General features: G+C 42.7%; 1 protein-coding gene across 1 annotated transcript in view; it reads left to right on the top strand.

The window, feature by feature from the left end:
- Window positions 1-16450, top strand: part of cntnap5a (contactin associated protein family member 5a) — a 190279-nt gene extending 173829 nt beyond the window's left edge. Inside the window, exons 23-24 of the mRNA XM_030724387.1 lie at window positions 8457-8531; window positions 13148-16450. Coding sequence (XP_030580247.1) covers window positions 8457-8531; window positions 13148-13347 — 275 coding nt within the window. The 3' untranslated portion in view covers window positions 13348-16450. The remainder of the gene's footprint in view (window positions 1-8456; window positions 8532-13147) is intronic.
- Window positions 16451-20336: the final 3886 nt, after the last annotated feature.

Below are 20336 nucleotides of genomic sequence, written 5' to 3'. Positions count from 1 at the left end.
GTGCGATTGAAACGTTCAGCTGGGTTGCCCTGGGGGTGGTACGGGGTCGTGCGGGAGTGTCCTACCTTGCCCAGCTGCTGCAGAGCTCGGAAGAGTTCATTTTCGAACTCCCGCCCTTGGTCATGATGTAGCTTCAAGGGATAGCCAAACCTCAAAATATAGTCATTAAAGATCCTTTCAGCGGCAGTTTTGCCACTCTTGTTGCGAGTCGGATAAGCCTGAGCATACCTAGTGAAGTGGTCTACCACAACTAAGATGTACTGGTATCCACCCCTACTCGGTTCTAAATGCAGGTAGTCAATCGAGACCAATTCCATGGGTGAGCTTGTGACGATGCTGGCCATGGGAGCTTGGATGCGTGCCACCGGCTTCTTTTGCTTGATGCATGGGCACTGCCGGGTGACATAAGCTTCGATGTCTCGCTTCATATATGGCCAATAGAACCGAGGTCTCACCAAACTGAGAACTCTCTCAACTCCGACATGCCCCACATCATCATGTAGATGTTTGAGGACAACCGATCTGAAACTTGTTGGCAAGACTAGCTGATGCTTCTCTTTCGCTCTGCGGTACAGGATGCCATTCTCTATACTCAGTCTTGTCCACTCATGCATCATTTTTCTAACGGGACCTCTCACCTTCTCCTTCATTTCAGGGGTGAGTACTTGACTTGACTCTTTCATTCCCAAAATGACACCGATTATGGGATCTGATCTTTGAGCTTGGATTAGTTCAGGTAACTCGATGGGCGGACCCACCTCTTGGATGCCTGGTTCGCCCTGGCTGTGCTGTGCTAGCGTCAGAGCAGCGATCCAGGCTACATCCCCCCGCTCGCCTGCTCCACAGCCTTCCCAGGTAGCAGCAACCGCTTCCCTCGGGAGCCCGTTCGTACACTCCCCAATATATCTTTCGATATCAAGAGGGTTTCTCGACAGTGTATCTGCATCGACATTGACTCTTCCAGGTCGATATTTGATGTCAAATCTAAAGTCAGACAGTTCCCCCACCCACCGGAAACCAACCGCGTTCAATTTGGCAGTGCTCATGACATATGTTAAGGGATTATTGTCTGTGTAGATGGTGAAGTGCGGGGCGTAATAGAGATAATCCCTGAATTTCTCGCAAACGGCCCACTTGAGAGCGAGAAACTCGAGTTTGCCTGAGTGGAGTCGATAGTTTCTTTCCGCGGGTGTTAGCGTTCTTGAACCATACCCTATCACTCTGAGCTTCCCACCCTGTCTCTGATAAAGGACGGCTCCAAGTCCGTCATTGGAGGCATCCGTGTGAAGCACGAAAGGGAGCTCAAAATCCGGATAAGCGAGGACAGGAGGAGCTGTCAACCTGTCAATCAGCTTACACAGAGCCTCCTGATGTTTCACGGTCCACTCAACTGGAGTCTTTGAGGGTAATTGTGCACCCTTTCCCTTTTGTCCCTCTGTTCTTTTCTGGGCTTGCAAGAGCTCATAGAGAGGTTTCGCTATCCTTGAAAAATCTTGGATGTAAGAACGATAATAGCTCAAGAAGCCAGTAACCCTTCTTACATCCCCAACTGTCGCTGGTGTCCTATCTTTCAAGGCATACACGGCCTCGAGGTCTTTTGGATCAATTCGCACCCCCTCAGCTGAGACCAAACGTCCCACATACCTTACTTCTCTCTTGAACAGGTCGCATTTTGCAGGTCGGAGTTTAACTCCATGTGCCTGCAAGGCTCTTAGGACTTTTCTCAGTCCTTCCACGTGGTCCTCAAAAGTCTTCGCATAACACAGGATGTCATCCAGGTATGGAATACAGCACTCATCCCGTAAGGGAGCCAGCATTTCTTCCATACTCCGCTGAAATGCCGCGGGTGCGTTGGTCAGCCCAAAGGGGATCCGCACCCACTCATAGAGACCCCAGGGGGTGATGAAGGCAGTCAGGTGGCGTGATCCCTCGGCTATGAAGCCCTGGTGGTACGCCTTCCCCTGATCTAGCACAGAGAACCAACTATAACCCCCCAAAGTGTCAATGAGATCCTGAATTCGCGGTAAGGGGTGCCGGTCGGGCACCGTGCGCTGGTTCAAGAGGCGGTAATCTATACAAAGTCGAAGGGATCCATCCTTTTTCCGCACACACACGATGGGTGCAGAATAAGGAGATCTGGACTTAACGATCCATCCCTTTGCCAGGAGGTCCTCAATATACTCCTTAACCTCCTTGTAAAGGGGTTTCGGGATGGACGTATACGATTTCTGAATTGGGGTTGTTTCCCTCAGGGTTATTGTCATTTCCAAGCTAGGAATGCACCCCATGTCATTCTCATCCCGTGCAAATGCCCCAGACTCCCCCCTCAGCATTTGCTTCACTACTCTCTGTTCATCCCCTGTTAGATGGCTAATGTCAACAGGCGGATCCCATTCCTCTGCAACTTTACTCCCATTGCCCTTCGGAACACTTGTGGATTCAAGGTGACCAACCCCCAAGGGTGCCTTTGGCAAACTGGTGGTTGGTAAGTCGGTTTGTACAATCCCGGCAATCGATTCAACAGTCCCAAGAGCGACCCGACTGGTGAGCGTCACATCATGCTTGGTGTGATTCCCAATGGGGACCCTAATATACGGGACTTTTGCTTCATAAACTGTTAGGAGACTGTTGCCTACATCCAGCTGTTGCAACTGTGGGTTGCTCTCAGTTGGTTCAAAGAGCAGGAGGGGATTGGAAATGTCAAGTGCAGAAGGGACCTTACATTTAACATACTTGACCTGGCCAGCTGGGATAACTACATCATGCAGTCCTACTGTGAGTACACTTTGGCTGCTTCTACTATCTCTGGTAAGCTTGGTCTGGATGAAATTGACCAGTGCTGTGGCTTTGTCATTCTGGAGGTTCATTGCGCTCCGCAGGAGGCTCACTAAGGTCGGCATGAGGTTCGCACTCACGTCCGGCCCCAGGACCAGCTGCTCAATCACATTGAACCCAATCAGGGGACAATCCAATGGCACGCTGCTCACCAAGAAGGGCACTTGAATAGTCAGGTCCGGGTTGCTATTCTCTGGTAGACTCACCATCACCCCCAGCCATCCATCATAGGGCAATGGCTGGCCATTAACACCCAACACACTGAAGGCCTTGTCACCGATGAGCTCAGTCAGTGGTCGTAGCTTGTGGTCAGGGAGGTAAGTCTTCACCCACTGGCTATCTAGAAGACTCACTTGTGCACCAGTGTCTAGCACACAGTCCACTGCGTAGCTGTGGATGTAGCACTTAATTTTACACTTCTTGCCCACCAACTGTGCCACTCTCTCACTCCCCTCAGTCTCTTTAGTTTTGAGTTGGGGGGTTGCTTGACTGCTTCTCACATGAGCAAACTCCTTCGGGCTCTGGTGGGGTGGTTCGGGGTTGGGCTGCCCACGGCTGCTGGAGGACGGTGCACCAGCAGGGGACAAACCAGAGTGTTTTGGCTGGCCTTGCTGGAGACAACCAATTGCTCTGTGACCCGCCTCCCCACAGACAAAACAATGATTACATGTGCTTGCCCCCTTTTGAATACAATTGGGACAGCCATACTGCTTTGTGCTTTGCCTGGGTTTTGGTTTTGAGTGCGCACACTGACACGTTGGTTCACAAGTCTGCCTCGACGTGAGAGACTCCACCACTTTAGTCAGCGCGTCTATCTTTGCACTCAATTCATCAACTACTTTATTCCTACTCTTCATTTTACCCGCATCATCAGCCGGTTCCAGCTGAGCAGTGTGGGCATGTGTTACCTTTTGCCGAGCAACATGCCCCAGTCTCCGCTGCCTCTCACTCTCCTCACTCGACACCTTATTTACCTGTCTTATCAGTGTCTCATCTGACACACTATAATCTGAGAGCAGCGGCTTAAGTTCGTTGCGCAGGTCACCATATTTCGGAAGGAGACCTTGATGAATGGTGCGTAGGAACACGTTTTGAATTGTCCGTGTCTCATACACAACATCCATGTTATCCTGTTTGGAAGCAAACATGACTTTCTGCTTCAACCCAATCATCCTATAAAGGAACTGCTGGGGAGTCTCGTGGTCATGTTGTTTGGTACTCAGTAGTTCCTGAAATAACTCACTCCCACTTTTCTCACTGAGGTGTGAACATAATAAACTTTTAAGTTCCCCAAGGCTCAAGTCATCTTTACTGACTAACATATCCTTAAACTGTCCAGGTTTAATGATACGAAGCACGCCCTGGATGATCTCACCCTCTGTATGGTTCGCTTTCAATCCCTCTTCCATTTGTTTACATAGTCCGTGGTAGGTGATGTCAGATGTAGTGTCTCCCACCTGGCCCCCATGCACCTTAAACTCTCTGCGTTGCAGAAATGGCAGATCCCTCAAAGAAACCACCTGCTCAGGTCTCTGGTGTCTAACATCTCTCACTGCATGGCTGCTAGCTGCATTTGCACTTCTAAGTGGCGGTATCTGTGGAGCAGGCAGAACAGGTGTGTACTGTACTGCTGGTGTTGGGTTTAACTCTGCTAGTTTTTTACCAAGTGCTTCATAGCTAGCTTTCAACTCATCATATTCATTTATTTGTGGGTCAACAGACTCATGGAACATTGTAGCTTGAGGATGCACGAGTGCCGGGCTAAAGACAACACCCTCTTCCTCTGACACCACAGGGGCACCTCCTTCACAAGTACGATTCGCTATAAGCTGAACAATAGCATCACTTAAAGACAGTAGGTGTGAAACTCCTGCATCTTCTAAACCCAAGAGTGTTTTACAATGAAGGTATGCACAAATATAATCAAAACAACTTTCCTCATCACCAAGTCTGTAGCTCACAGGGTCCAAGTCCGACAGCCGTGTGATGTCCTCTGCAATCTGAAAGAGTTCCTCTGCTGTCAGCTCATGAAGACTCTTTTTGATCTTCCATGTCAACTCTTTTCGCTCCTTGTCCTCCATCTTGTCCCTTGGCAGCACTCTCCACAGCGTAGTCAGCTCAACCGGTAGCACGTCACTCCTCCAGCAGGGGTCCCCTCCTTCCTCTGGTCCCACGGCTGCCTCAGTTGCACGTCTACCACTCCAGCACGCCTGCGATGTCTGCTGCGGGTTCGTTGATTAAAGGATCAGCATCCATCTTTGTAGCATGCCGATCCCCGTACGGGCCACCAAAATTATGTTACAGACCTCTGGTGGGGTCTGTTTCACACAGAAAGAAATAGAGACGGGAGACATCAGTTGCGTTCGGTCTGCAGGCTCTTCCTCGTCTCTTTATTTACAAAACGTTAAATCATTCTTCTCATTCACAATATCATCTAACATATCTCTAAACACAAACTACAATATTGAAACAAACTCACATCTTTTGCTCCACTGTATATAATATACAAAATAACTGCCCCATAATTCAGGGTCTCTTTTGTGCGCTGCTACTACAGCGAAATGCTACAGCTATCCTGCTGCAAAAACCTATCATGTAATAATATCATCACTATTTACCTGCTTATTATTACCTTTTTCGCCGACACTTTTTTCTAACCAAACATATGAAAACCCATATTTTCCAACTAAAACACATCTGTATCAAAATCTCAAAAGAAACAGAATACATCATCATATAAAAACACAGTCAACAACAATACTTTGTATTTAAGAGGTATATCTCGGAGCAACATCCATAACAAAATGAAACACACATTGTAAAGCCTCACCATTTCGTACCATTACCCACCGATAAGATGGCTGCTCTCCCGTCGGTCGATGGAAAACAGTTTATATTTCTTTTCTATGTTCGAACACACAACTTACAACATTACATAACATCACGAGCATCTAAACACAATCGCCTCTCTGTAAACATGTACTGAGGTGAAATAACTCAGATTACTAACCTGTTTCACACAGAAAGAAATAGAGACGGGAGACATCAGTTGTGTTCGGTCTGCAGGCTCTTCCTCGTCTGAAGCCCGGAAGCCCCACAGCACCGAATACCACCTGCGCTATTTCCCCCTAGTGGCGAAACTACACAATTACATCTCCTCAAATTCAACATAATACTACCATTAGCATTGGCCTTTCCACAAATAACTTCTAAGCAAATTACAATTGTGACGCTTACACTTGTAGGTGTCACAAATACATTAATAATTAAAAAAAAAAACTGAGCACTAAATCAGATTTTAAAAAATCTGAGAAATCAGACAGAAATTCTGATTATGGGCCAGGAGGACAAGAGATAACTAAAAACTGTTTTTTGACTTTTCCAATTAGAGTGGGCTAGGTTAAGACTTAGGCTTTCAAATGAATTCAGACTGTCTGGGTTTTTGGTTGATTAATAAGCTGGAGTGGAAGATTGCTGCCACTACTCCTCCTTGGCCTGTGCTTCGAGGACTATGACAGTTCATTTAAACTACATCCAGATGTAACCAGAATAAATCAATATGTCGATCAATTATTCATTTCCTAACATAGGGAACTAACTAAAGGACTTAGAAGAGAGAGACCTAAAGTTGAATCCAAATTTAAATGATTTACTCTATGGTGCACTTGAGGGTGTTATATTATTCTTTTTTATTTTTGTTACTCATTTTTTGGATTATTTTTGCTTTGTTTTTGATCATCTGGGAGCAGAAACAGTCTCTGTAGGGATGGGGTATTAGGGGGATGACCAGAGGAGAGAAACTGCAGAGGTGTGTATGGCGTGTAAGCTTCTCTGCTTCCTGGTCCCAACTCTGGAGTCATATTTTGGGTGTTTAATGAATCTGGCTTGATTTCTAGAAATGAGAGCTGCTTTATCTAAAGGGGGATGGATGCCATTGCTCCTGACAAGACCAGGTTTTCCCCAGAAAGTTTCCCAATTATCTGTGAAGCCCAGACACCAAAAGGCCAGTGGTTTAAGGAGAACATGCAGCTAAACATCTCACAACTGGTCCAATTAGGTAGGGAACCAGAAAGCGGCATTCAGAGTAGTTTTAGCAAAATTACATACAGACTCAATTTTAGTGACCTCCAGTTGACGCTTTCTCCTATCATTACTGCCAATGTTATGTACAGTCTTATGAAATCTATGTTTATTGGATGCTAGCTGTTTAAAATTTCCTTCAGCGTTGCCTGCGTTGGCCCCAGGAATACAATCAGGTAAGGTTGCTGCAGACTGTAGTGTCACATTTCTAAGAATACAGTCACCAGTACCCAGAGGGTTTTCCTCAGTGGGTGTGTCTCCATGTGAAGAAAATGTTGAAATGTGAACAGGTTAGGGTGTATCAGAGGCTTCTGTTTAAGATTACACTTCCTCCACACAGTCACCCAGTCAGCCTGGTTTCCCAGCAGTTTGGGAGGACCTGCTGGGATACAGTTAACTGGGGCTAAGCTACTTTGGCCCACACTGACTACCAGCTGATATTTGCTTAGACAGTTCACTGAACCTGGCCTCCAAAGCCAAGAACAAGCTACATTTATTATAAGTACCATTAGCTTGAAAAGAGGATTTAGAAGTAACTAAACATTTGACATATTGAACAAGAAAGTACAGGAAAACCTCATGCCATACTGCTTGTGACAGTATAAGTGAATATTAAAAATATAATTTGCAGGTAATTCCATGTGTGCTCTGATAAAGCACGTGTAAATTACAGTATGAAATAAGTCACTATATAAAAGTTTGAAATTAATCGAGCTACACAGATTAAGCAATACAAGATACCACTGTATAATATTTGTGTGTGTGTGTGTGTGTGTGTGTGTGTGTGGGGGGGGGGGTATTAAGGAAGTCCAATTGGTTTCCAGGGGCGGGACACTCAGAGTCTGGTGCAGTGCTAATTACACCCACAGAGCGCATGTTGGTAGTGACATCTCCCCGTTGTCTCTTGCTAATCATGCCCCATGATTGGTAGGGGAAATAATGGACGTTATTTGATATTTCTCGGAAGGTGCAGGTCAGGTTACCACGTAGAATGAGGTTAATTAGGAGAAAATCTGGTAACTTTTTTATATGGAGTAAACCACCAGTGCAGACAGTGCACTGCTTAAAAAAGAGAGAGAACATATTGTAAAAGATGCCCATCTTTTGGCTTTTACTGGAGACTCAGTGTGTTAGGATAAGTTGGCCAATCCTACAGTGGTGCCACAAACTAAAGAGGTACTTATGAGCCAAACTTTTGAGAGAAACTTGGCCAACTTCAAAAGTACATAGAATCTGTGCCATAGTAAGCAACCCCAGCTACTTGATCTGTGTATCTGCATATCAGGGTAACATTGGCCTTTTAATATCATTTTAAGAACCAGCGAGAATTTAAAAGAGGGAATGATTTTTCTTTGCCTTTCAGGAGAATCAAGGGGAAGTCAACCTGAAATGAACCAAATGTAACCATCATGTAATGCACTGTACTGCACCGCACTTCACTTTACTGGGAATGATGAAAACCAGAGATTACAGAGAAGTTCAAATCATAAGTCTCCTATGTGACAATGATTTTTTTCTGTTTCTCATTTCTGCTTCTTCAGATCAGGCTGCAAACACGAATAAAGATAAGGAGCAGCGTGCCAGCAGCACCCAGAAGGATTTGGCTGTAATAGCAGGTCTGTCTTGTGCTGTTGTTTTTTCTTTGGTTAATTGAAAATGAGTCCCAGCTGTTTGTCATTTGTCATTCTCCCCATTTGGCTCCATCTTAATGCTTTTTTTCTTATCTCTTGATAACTCAGCTTCAGCTCGAGCTCATTGTCATGATTGTGACTTAAACCTTTTTTTTTTTTATTGAATTTGATGATGTAATATGTGCTTTCTGAACAAGGAATTTCTGCTTTGCCTTTAAAATCTATATAGACATGATAGACTGTAACCATACTGAAAGCCCTGTAACTTTAACTAATTAAATTTTTACCTTTTAATTTTCAAAGGAACTGTGCCTGTTTCACTTAATAAGTAACAGTTTGTCATTTGCTTGTTGGCTGATAGGAACCCACTCTGTTGTCTGTTGGGTAAATTTTAGACCATAGAGGGAGGACTCGGTTAGTCAAGTTAAACATAAAGACTAGAACAGGGATAAAAGGCCAACCTTTAAAATTTGCTAATTAATACATTTTATCTTATTTTCGGGTGGGGGTGGGGGGGTGGAAGACCATTTCTTGGGTCAAACCAGTTTCCAGGCAACCAGCGGACATTCCTCATATTTACTACAGAGACATGAGAATGATTTTAGTCTTTTCATCTAGCTCTTGTCAGGAAAACAAAGAAGCATATTTCCTTATAAAAGTAACATTATTCCATTGCAATCACAGGATTACATCAAGGTAAATGGAAACCTACCAAATCAAGTCTGCAGTGTGAAGCTGCTTTTATTCTTGGGCTTTATTAGCTAATGGTTCTTTCACAGTATTACTGGGACATCCAGAAGATATGTGGTGCACTCTGCTGCACAGCATGTATATAGCATGTTTGCACCAAAAATACTATAGTTCTATATTTTTCAAGAACTCTTATTCTTATTTCACTTTTAATTGTTTATTTTTGGAATTTCAAACTTTTTAAAATGACAAAAGATTGTTTGTTGTAGCTGCAGATATTGAGTCATTCGTGACTGTCTTAAGGACCTGCCACAGTATTTAAGTTGGGTTAAGGTCTGGACTTTGACTGGGTCATTGTAGCACCTTGATTCTTTTCTTTTTCAGCTATTCTATTGTAGATTTGGGGTCATTGGTTTGTTACATGAGCCATTTAGCTTTAGCTGTTGGACAGATGGACTCACATTTCACTCTAGAATACACTGATATACAAGGTCCCAGGTTCTGCAGCAATAAAACAAGCCCACATCATCACCCCTCCACCACTGTGCTTGACAGTTGGTATGAGGTGTTTGTGCTGATCAGCTGCATTTGGTCTCCACTGGGCATTATGGCTGGACATCTTCACTTTGCTCTTTCTGTCCAAAAGGACATTGTTCCAGAAATCTTGTTGTTTGTTTAACTTTGCAAACCTGGGCCATGCTGCCATGTTCTTTTTAGAAAGACGAGGCTTTCTCTTGGCAAACAGACAAGCCAAAATTGTTCAGTCTTTTTTAAATTGCATTGTCATGAGCTTCATCATTTAACATGCTAACTGAGGCATGTAGCATCTGAGAGCTTGCACATTGCGTGGTCTTATCTTGGGGTGATTTTGTTGGAACATCCACTCATAGGAAGATTGGCATTGTGTTAATATACACCTGAATGCTACAAACCAGCAAACTGCAACAACTAATGATTTTATAGAGGTGATCACACTTGCTGATGATCACTTAATCAGTTGCATTTGATTATCAGTACTTGACTGATACTTATCTCTTAATTAATTATGAAAGCAGCAGGGGTGTACTTAGTTTCTTTCTTTTTTAGTTTCTTACTTTCTTTTTCACATGACTGTACCTCTTGCAAACTTGGTTAGCAAGCTGCATTCATAAATTATACTGCTGAAACACATAGGCTTCTGCTAATCAGTGTTAAATGTCTGGGAAAGGTCTGGGACTGAACTCTGTCCTCTAAGATGACAAAGCTTTCCCCACAGAGTGGAGTTTATCAGAGGCTACCTCCAGAATTTGGTAGTGGAGAGGATTCAATGGCCTGCCTGCAGTTCTGACCTCAACCCCACTGAAAACTTGTGGGATCAGCTTGGGCATGCTGTTCATGCCAGAGTGACCAACACAAAAACACTGGCTGAGAGAAATCTGTGACCAAGCTGGTGACCAGCATGAGAAGGAGATGCAAGGCTGTTGTGATTGGGCCTTCTACATGCTACTGAAGACCCTGTTTGTTAAATGAGTAAATTGTTAAATTGCCACTATGTCTTGTTTTTTCAGACTTCAATCATCCATTCCAATAAGCAACACCAAACATGAGTCAATAGCAGAATAAGCTATTTGGCAGAAGATTTGGCAGGTTTTTCATGGGCACCACCCACATCCTCAACTTTGCTGATCAATCTGCAAAAGCATTTTTATTACAAGTGTGGTACCATTTAAGGGGAAATAAACAGGCTTTCCAGTGGCATAAGATTTATTTCCAAGAGCATAGAAATAATCAACTGAACACAAGCATATGGGAGAAAGATGCAACACGTAACAACAATACTTAGTGGCTGGTGGATCTAAGAGCAGAGCACACCAACTTCCATAAACTGGAACCAGTAACCAATTCAATTCAATTTTATTTATATAGCGCCAAATCACAACAAACAGTCGTCTCAAGGCGCTTTGTATTGCGGGTAAAGACCCTACAATAATACAGAGAAAACCCAACAGTCAGAATGACCCCCTATGAGCAGCACTTGGCGACAGTGGAAAGGAAAAACTCCCTTTTAACAGGAAGAAACCTCCAGCAGAACCAGGCTCAGGGAGGGGGGGTCATCTGCCACGACCGGTTGGGCTGAGGGGAGAGAAAGACATGCTGTGGAAGAGAGCCAGAGATTAATAACAATTAATGATTAAATACAGAGTGCAGTATAAACAAAGTAAATAAGAAAAGAAACAGCGAATTATGGGAAACCCCCCCCCCCAGCAGTCTAGGCCTATAGCAGCATAACTAAGGGAGGGTTCAGGGTCACCTGATCCAACCCTAACTATAAGCTTTATCATAAAGGAAAGTTTTAAGCCTAATCTTAAAAATAGAGAGGGTGTCTGTCTCCCGAACCACTACAGTGGCATATGAAGAGATGGACAGCACAAGGCCCTAACATGATTCACATCTATTGGCTAAAGAAGGTAACCTGGCAACACAAATTAACCAGCCGCTAATAGATGAGACGCACCTGGAATGGCTAACTGAAGGCTAGACAGTCCTGATCCCCAGGATCCCCTAAAGGGACCGGTCCCATCCAACTACCGTCCATTAACCTCCCTCAGCACAACATGGCAGCTCCTGTCAGGCATTATAGTGGTTAAAATGAACAGGCACATGGCTCAATACGTGAATGGGGCCTAGAAAGGAATTGGCAGTAACACCAGAGGAGCAAAACACCACATACTGGTAGATATGCACCGCCTGCACTGACTGCAAGAAAGTCTATGAGTCGATACCTCACACGTGGATCCTGGAATGTAGGAAACAACACTTTAGGCCAACTTCAAGGCAAATACACAAGTCAACACCAATGCAGGATTTACCAAGGAGATGCTCTGTCCCCACTGCTGGTCTGCATAGGCCTGAACCCCCTCAGCCAAATCATTAACAAGTCTGGCTACGGATACCGACTATGCAAGAATTAGTCACCTCCTCTACACGAGTGAACGAGATATCGATTCACTGATCAACAGCAATGACATCGCAATGTTATTTGAACTGGAGAAGTGTAGTTGGGTGGTAACAAAGAGAGGAAAAATAGTCAGAACTGAGAGGATTGCACTACCAGAAGGCAACATTGAAAACACTGAGGACAGCTAAAGTACCTTGGAATCCCACAGGCAAAATGGGAACCATGAAGAGGCCACTAGGAAGGCTGCAACCTCCAAGAGTAAGACGAGTCCGGAAGAAACTGAGACACTTGTGTGACAGTCACATTTGACCATGCATTGATACAATGCTTTATTTTATTCCCTTTAAGCGCTTCATATAATGGACATTGGTGGCTTCTTTAGAATCACCGGTCAAGGTCAATCTGAAAACCCACACAGGTACAGAGAGACTCTCCACAGAAGCCCTTCAGCCAGAACAGGAGGTTCAAACCCACAACTGTCAATGCTCACTCAGATTAGATGAGCAAACAGTCATCAGCAGGCTGCCCATGTCCATCAAAGTGGCAACAACCCTTTCTTATTATGTCAAAAATAACTATTATTATAAAACATTCAAAGCATGAAATTATGCTCTTTATTTTCCTTCCAATTATCTTAGATAGAAAAGATCAAATAAAAAATTGGCAAACACTACAAATAATTAAATTCCCAGTGTAATAAAGCACACTTTAAAGTGGTTAAGTGGCTGACAATTATGTTTCTTAGCTGGGCAGTGTTGTAACATTAACAATACTTACTTTCAAGCACATGTTGACATTGAGTTATTAATCTGTCTGCAGGAGTAAACATGTGAATATACTAAATTGCTGTTGCTATCTTCTGAAAACTGATCATCTTTTTGTGCGTGCGTGTGTGTTTAAATATTGGAATCATACACTACTTAAATCTGCGGCCACCAACACCACCATCGTCTCATGTCTCTTCCCCTTCCAGGTGTGGTCACTGCAGTGGTCTTCATCACTGTGTGTGCACTTGCTGTGATAATCCGTCTGGTCTACCAGCAGCGGCAGGCCCAGAGGAGCAGCAGCAGCAGCATCAAGGAGGAGCACAGACACAGCATGTACACAGACTACAGGACTGAACTGCACCTCCACAACCCGGTCAGGGACAGTGTGAAGGAATACTACATCTGACTGCAGGGTGCAGCCTGTGCCACAAACTTACCTCTCTCTTCTAAAGGACTAACAGGTGGACATGCTGCTGCAGGATTTCTTACAACACTGCATCTCCATGCCCTGGAAGTCGCACAGGGACACCGCAAAAGTCTGCAGACTCCAATCCAATCTCCTAATGCTCCTGTAAAAGCAAGTGGCTGAATCTTTGCGGCTCTTAGTGTATTTGATGTTGGTGAAACTGTCAGAATCAAGCTGCTGTGGTTTCTGTCATTACAAAAATGTGTAAAGCAAAAGGGGTGGGCGGGGCGTGGACAAGTGCAGCAAGCAGAGAAGCTGCTGACTGTCCTGAATGTGCACAACAATATTTCCACATTTCAGTGGGACTCACTAAATTGTGTTTGTTAGTCAGGAAATGTAGGCCAGGCCTGTAAGATATGCATCCATTCGCTGCTCTATTTGTTTTTCCACTGGGAGTGAATGTTGAAGAAGAAAAGGGGACAATACTGCCTACACTGTATGAGTGCCTAATTTGCATGTGTTTTTATTTGAACATTTTAAAAGTTATTCATGTGACCCTCACAAAGACAGTCACATTTTCATAAAACAGGGAGTATTGTCATTCCAAACCACACTGCATAGAGCAAAAGAAAATCCAACTTTCACAGAATTCTGCAGGTTGACCCTAGGGTCAAGCGATGGCTGACTGTCAGTAACATTTTCTTCACCAGCCTGTTTACCACCACACTGTTTGTAGCAGCATGGAAACTGACAAACTGAAAAGTCCATTAAATTCAGAAAATTTGAACTCTTTGTTAACAGGATGTACAGTGAGGTCCTCATTTATCAAAGTGTGCATAATTCAAACCTCTGAATTTGTTAAACTCAGCCACAGTCCCATCACATCACCACAGAAAACTATGTTTTCTTTTGGTGCAATTTCCTTCCATGATGTACTGTACATTTGATTTGATTCATTTGAATCTGCACATGATCTCTCCTACACCCACTGATGACACAATTTTCATCGCTCAGACACACAGCTGATGGAGAAAGTATAAAACATGCACACACCCAGAATCAGCCATATATGGTGACATATTACGCTTTAACGCTGGGGCAGACAACATGTTTTTGGGGTCTTTGAATGAAAACAGTAACCAATAATTCATATTTGGATCTTGGACTCACATATCTTAAGCAGCTTCTCATTTCAGCATCTGTCTCAACAGGTTTTTGAGCTCTGCTCCCCCTTCCTTCTTCTGATTGGCTGCTTCTCGCAAAATTTGAACAGCAGATAGGAGAGGCTGCTGTGCTTACAGCTAGAGCTGTGTTACTTCTCACACAGTCTCATCTTAACCATCTCACAGAAGACGACATCACACACTAGTACCAGTGTAGACTGAATGTAAAAGATGGATGTAGCCACCATGACGTCCTGTTGTGAAGCATCATGCTGATAGGCTAGCAACTCATCAGTCACATGGAAAACAATCCCTGTTTTATTCTTCTTCTTGACTTTAAGATCAACTTCATTCTTGTAGTTTCTTGTAGACTGGTCCTTGCAACCCAAGGACCAGGTCCCTGCTGGCCATGGGAAAGAATTAAGGTGCATATCCATTTGCTTCACTTCTCAGATCCTGTGCCAGTTTTAATATAAACTCTGTGTGTAACAAGAATTTAACTCATCTTCAAATTTTGGCTTCTCTTAATTTTCCACGAACACAGTGCATGTTGTTATGTGGATAGACGAATGCTCGACTGGCCTTTCAGCCCTAAAGCTTACACACCTTCAAGCACAATATATTAGCATTCTATTATTGGAAGCCTTTGCATACAGAAACTGTATATGTATGAACATTTGATAAATGAGGCCTCAACTCAGTAACTCTCAGCACTCACTGTTGCAGGTTTTTAAACCTTGTACATAACTAAGAAGATGCAATATGTAAAAAAGTGTATATTGTATCATGAGAGTAGCAGAAATCAGAAAATAATCGAGAGAGTCATATTATTTAAATAAATACAAATCAGTGATTTATTCTAAAGGGTGTAATTATCAAGCAGACTTTTCCTGTGAGACACCACAGGTAAGCAGGAGCAGCATCTACAGGTGTGTTCTGAGAGTTTGTGTTCTTTGGTATACAGTCAGCAGTTTGCTTCATAGTGAGGGGGAGTAATAGTAACCAACAGCAAAATCACAGCAGCAAGTTAGTGGGGTTTTGTCCTGTGCAGGAGAATGTCTGCCAGACGCAGGTGCACTCAGACATGTCTCTGGATTTTTACATAGCAACATTTACTTGTGGAGTACCGGTTTAGTACAAAAGTTTAATCTGGCTTGTATTTTAGAGCACTAATCAGCAGTGCTTAGAGCGTTTTGCATAAAAGAAAATGGCCTGACAGAATTTATTTTCTAATTTACAGGGAGGAAAATGATACTTTTTATGTGTTTCAAATGGAAATATGGAAAAGAAAATTAAAGGCTGGATGAAAATGCAGACTACCTTGCTTTATTAGATCCTTGCTTCTACTGGGCATGAAAGTGATACCAGAGGAAAAAAAAATCATGTTACCTAAATTAAAAAAAAGCACCTTTTCAGGGCCAGCGCTGCATTATCAAATTGATCTCATTATCCACTGGGTTCAGCTGCTCTCTGGCTGCATCGCTGTCTTTGTCAGCATCAGTTATGCTTTGAACTTAACAGGCTAAACATAAAGGTTAAGTCCAAAGAAAAGCTGGCACACACTTATTTATTTAGCATCTTGTCATGAACTAAAGAGTTGAAGTCGTCATAATTCGTTCTCTTGGGATTCTAATGTCAGAACAAAATGTCAATAAGAGTTCCTTCTGATTTTTGGACCAATGCACTGATGAATGGAAAGACTGGAGCTCCACCACTATCACAGGTAAAGTTTCCATGACTGAAGGTGATAAAGGACGGTGGGTGGTGAGATGAGATCTTGAGCCTGTGTACCCTCTCTGTGCATGTCCTCCAAATATACCTGAAGATGTGATTTCCATATCAGTGAATGAATACATACCTCTCAGAGTGTTTAGGTTATTCTGCAATGGGTAATATCATGTGGTCACTTCTTAATGATTTGTATAGCTGCAGTTTTATTATAAGGATCTATTGTATAGATGTATACTTTAATAATAAAAGTCAATATATTGTTAAACCTCTGTTGTAAAATGGCTTCACTTCACAACTTTGAAGGTAATATTTGTAATTTCCTGTGTTTAAAAATAGTTTTAAACCTTCCAAAATTAACTAATTCTATTAACAGAATGTGAAGAAACTTTGCTTTAATTTAATGTGAAAAGCATCTGCTGTATGTTTCACATTAAACCGATTACAGCTGAACTTACAATAGAGCTGGGAAGCATTTTCAGATGGTGCAGTGAGTCAATGTAAGTTTTATTGAACATGGCAGGTCATTATAATCGCATCCTTATTTATAAAAGTGGCCTGGAAAAATGACAAGCCTCTTCAGAAAATGGGGATACGGCTAGAAAGAACAACAGCACAAAGCTGAACATCTTCAGTGAACGTTTTAGTGAAATTCTGCAGAAAGAAATGACAAAAAGCCAATTTAGTCTGTTTTATGGTTCTGTACATGTGAACTCAGTCTTACTTCCTCTGGCAAACAAGCAGCAGTTTAAATCACAGCTTTAGTTTTGATCAAGATGAGTGAGGGAATACAGGGGGGGGTGGGATGTGCACTCTGTGTCCAACCAGACAAGGTCACTGCTGGCAGGTTAAATATACCATAGAGATCAAAACTAGACATCCATGTCCTTCCACTTATCTGGGGTCAGGTCAGGGGGGGCAGGAGCCTAAGCAGAGAAACCCAGACCTCCCTCTCGCCAGTCACCCAGGCCAGCCATGAGATATAATCTCTCTGCCCCGGGGCCTCCTCCTGGTAGGACATGCCCAGAACACCTCACCCAAGAGACGCCCAGGAGGCATCTTAGTCAGATGTTCAAACCACCTCAACTCCTTTTGATGTGGAGGAGCAGCAGCTCTTCTCTGAGCCTCTCCTGGATGGCTGCACTCCTCGCCCTATCTCTAAGGGAGAGGCCAGCCACCCTTTGGAAGAAGCTCATTTCTGCCACTAGGTATACGCGATCTCATTCTTTCAGTCACTACCCAGAGCTTGTGACCATAGGTGGGGGTGGGAATGCCAACCGACAGCTTCGCAAACCGAAGCAAAACCAGACAGAAGCTCATAAATACTTGATTTACTGGTGTCCTTCATCTCTCAGAATTTGAAGAACAATCAGCTCTGAATAGAGGACTGAAAAAAGAAAACAGACCAATCAAAACTGAAGAGTCCCCACTGTAGCAGAATCAATGTTTTTTTAATGAAATTATTATTACAGCTTTCCAAAAAAAAAAAAAAACAGAAGGAAGTTTTGAGAGTTTTTTCTTAGAAGTACTTTAGCACATGTGTACCCAGAGGACGTTGCATTTTTTCCACACTGCTATGATTTTGTCTTATTCCATTGCTCCCCCATCTCTTCAAGAGTTTGGCAACATTTCTGTTCTTCCACAGATTCTCAGTTGGGTTTAGATCAGGACTCGCGGCTAACACTCATTATTTCACTGTTCTCAGTTTCATGGAAGAGCTATACCAGTTTTGCAGCACAAGAAGGTGCATTGTGTTGCTGGCTGTTTGTGTTGCTGATGGCAGAGAAGGAACAGTGAAGGTGATACTGATACCGATACTGTAGTACATACTGATCAGTATGTACTACAGGTTTGATGCTGAGCATGTTTCATAACTAAACAAACTCAATGAAACACCTTGGCCAATGCGATGATGCACATGATCAGCAGTGGGTCGATGACCATCTCCAAAGGGGACAACCACCCCTAGAGTTTCTCTTGGATGAGAGGAAAAACGTCCAAAACGTAAAGAAGTCCAGTCATCTTTCTTTCAGGCTCTTAAGACTATTATGAAGAGTCCAATCACCAAAGTGATTTTGGACTAGTTCTCCTCTGTCCAATCATCTCAGAGTGTTTAGGTCATTCTGCTCCTCAGCAGAGGTTGATTGGCTAGGTTACTCCAGAGGGGGCTTCAGTCCAAGTTCTCTCTGTGTGTCAAGAAAAAAGAACTTCATCCTGTTTAGCAATGAATTTGCAAGCAATCAGAGCACCAGTGTTGAAGCAATTCTCCATCTCCATTTTCCGTTTTTCTAAACAGTTTAAATTTTATGACAGCAATATGCTTAAAAAATGTTTAGACCTTGGCAACAAAATAAAATAATAATTGAGGAATGCTGAAAAAACTGCTGTTGGGAAACCTTACAACAGTTAGGTTAATTAATAATGAGCCTGGTAACCCAGATTGTGTCTCAGAAGTGCAGATGGGGGAGGGGTTCTGCACTCTATGAGGCACTGCATCATCAAGGCCGAAAGCCAATGCTGAATGGCTACAATCTGCAGGCTCTCAAGGCATTACAAACAGACAGGAGCCTGCAGTGGAAGTCACTGCATGGGCAAATGAAGATTTCTGAAAACTAGCGTGTGCTGGAAAACATAGTGTGTCTTTTTGTCTTGCTTATTTTAGCAAGACAACAAAACAACATTGCACATGCATTACAAAAGCATGCCTCGGGTTTACAAGTGTAGTGCTTCCCAGACATACTGAAAAGAGTTGGTGTATTATGAAACAAGAACAGAGGCTGTGCTCTGCAGCTGCATCGAGCAACAGTGGGAAAACATTTGACTTTCAGTAGTATAGCAATTTGTTGCCTCAGATATGAGTGATGTCGAAACACAAGGTGACACAATGCAGTCTGAAAAATGACTTACCCCCAAATTTTGAAACATGTTGCTGCCATCAAATTAAAAAATTAGCATATATTTTTTCTTGAAAAAGTAAAAAAATTCAAAATATTTTGTTTTGTATTTAAATTAAAATATAGGATGCCTTTAAATATATTTTAGATGTACAAACAGTTTTGAAAATGGGGTTGTATTTTTGAGAATACATAAGGTATTATGGGGAATTTATTACCTCTGTATTGAAAAGTGGTGATAGAAAGTAATGCACCAACTCAACATTATAGGTTATAGTACAGAAGCACAACTTCTGGAGGCTGGTGTTCACTGTAGGCAGTGGCCACATGTAGATCACTTAGTTAATACCTAATTGTATTATTATAGAGTCTTTACCTTACACTATAAAGCACCTTTAGGCAGGTGTTGTTATGATTCGGGGCTATATAATAAATAAAATTGAAGTGAATTGAATTAATGGTGAAAAATGGTGCACAGATTGAGGAAAGTTCTGCATTTACTTCCTCTCAGCATTTCTACACAGTTAATTGTTAGGCTGCAAATGTCTGCAGTTTGACTCACAATTATACTTAAATTGTAATAATGATACACAAATATATTCCATCCAGTAACGGCATTGCTGTAAAGTGGCAATTATACCATAGAACCAACTAATGCCCTCTGAGTCAGGCAACTTAACTTATGTCAATGTATTTATGCTTATCAATTCAAACTTGTCAATACAAATAGTATATTATACCTATTTGGTGTATGGAGTTTCTGCTACTCCAAGTGCCTGTTGTGTGCACATACAAAGGCAAGTACAATTTAAATGAGTACAAAAGTGTTCATAGCAAATAAAAGGGAAAGTGTGTACGCTGCTGTGCTCCCACAGTATTCTGATAATTGCCATGTGATGTATTAATCAATAAGATCTTCTTCAGGCACTTCAGGAAGAAGAAAATAGGAGGAAACAGATCCAGCTGATGAAACACTGGACTGCAATTATTAACAACACAGTCTGTGAGCAGAGACGTGTGCTTGTGCTGCTTTTCTCTCACAATTGTCTACCAAATTCTCACATTAAATATTGCTGTATTAATAAATAAAAGTTGTAAAATACACGTCCTGGTGTTTTCACAGTTTCATGGTTATAAAACACTTTACACAGAGCAGCATTGTGCAGAAGGAAACCATCGTGGATGGGGATTTGTGTGGTAAAGA

The sequence above is a fragment of the Archocentrus centrarchus genome, unplaced genomic scaffold, assembly GCF_007364275.1.
Source record: "Archocentrus centrarchus isolate MPI-CPG fArcCen1 unplaced genomic scaffold, fArcCen1 scaffold_36_ctg1, whole genome shotgun sequence".
In the NCBI taxonomy this organism is placed as follows: Eukaryota; Metazoa; Chordata; class Actinopteri; order Cichliformes; family Cichlidae; genus Archocentrus; species Archocentrus centrarchus.
This window is presented reverse-complemented; position numbering and strand designations above follow the sequence as displayed.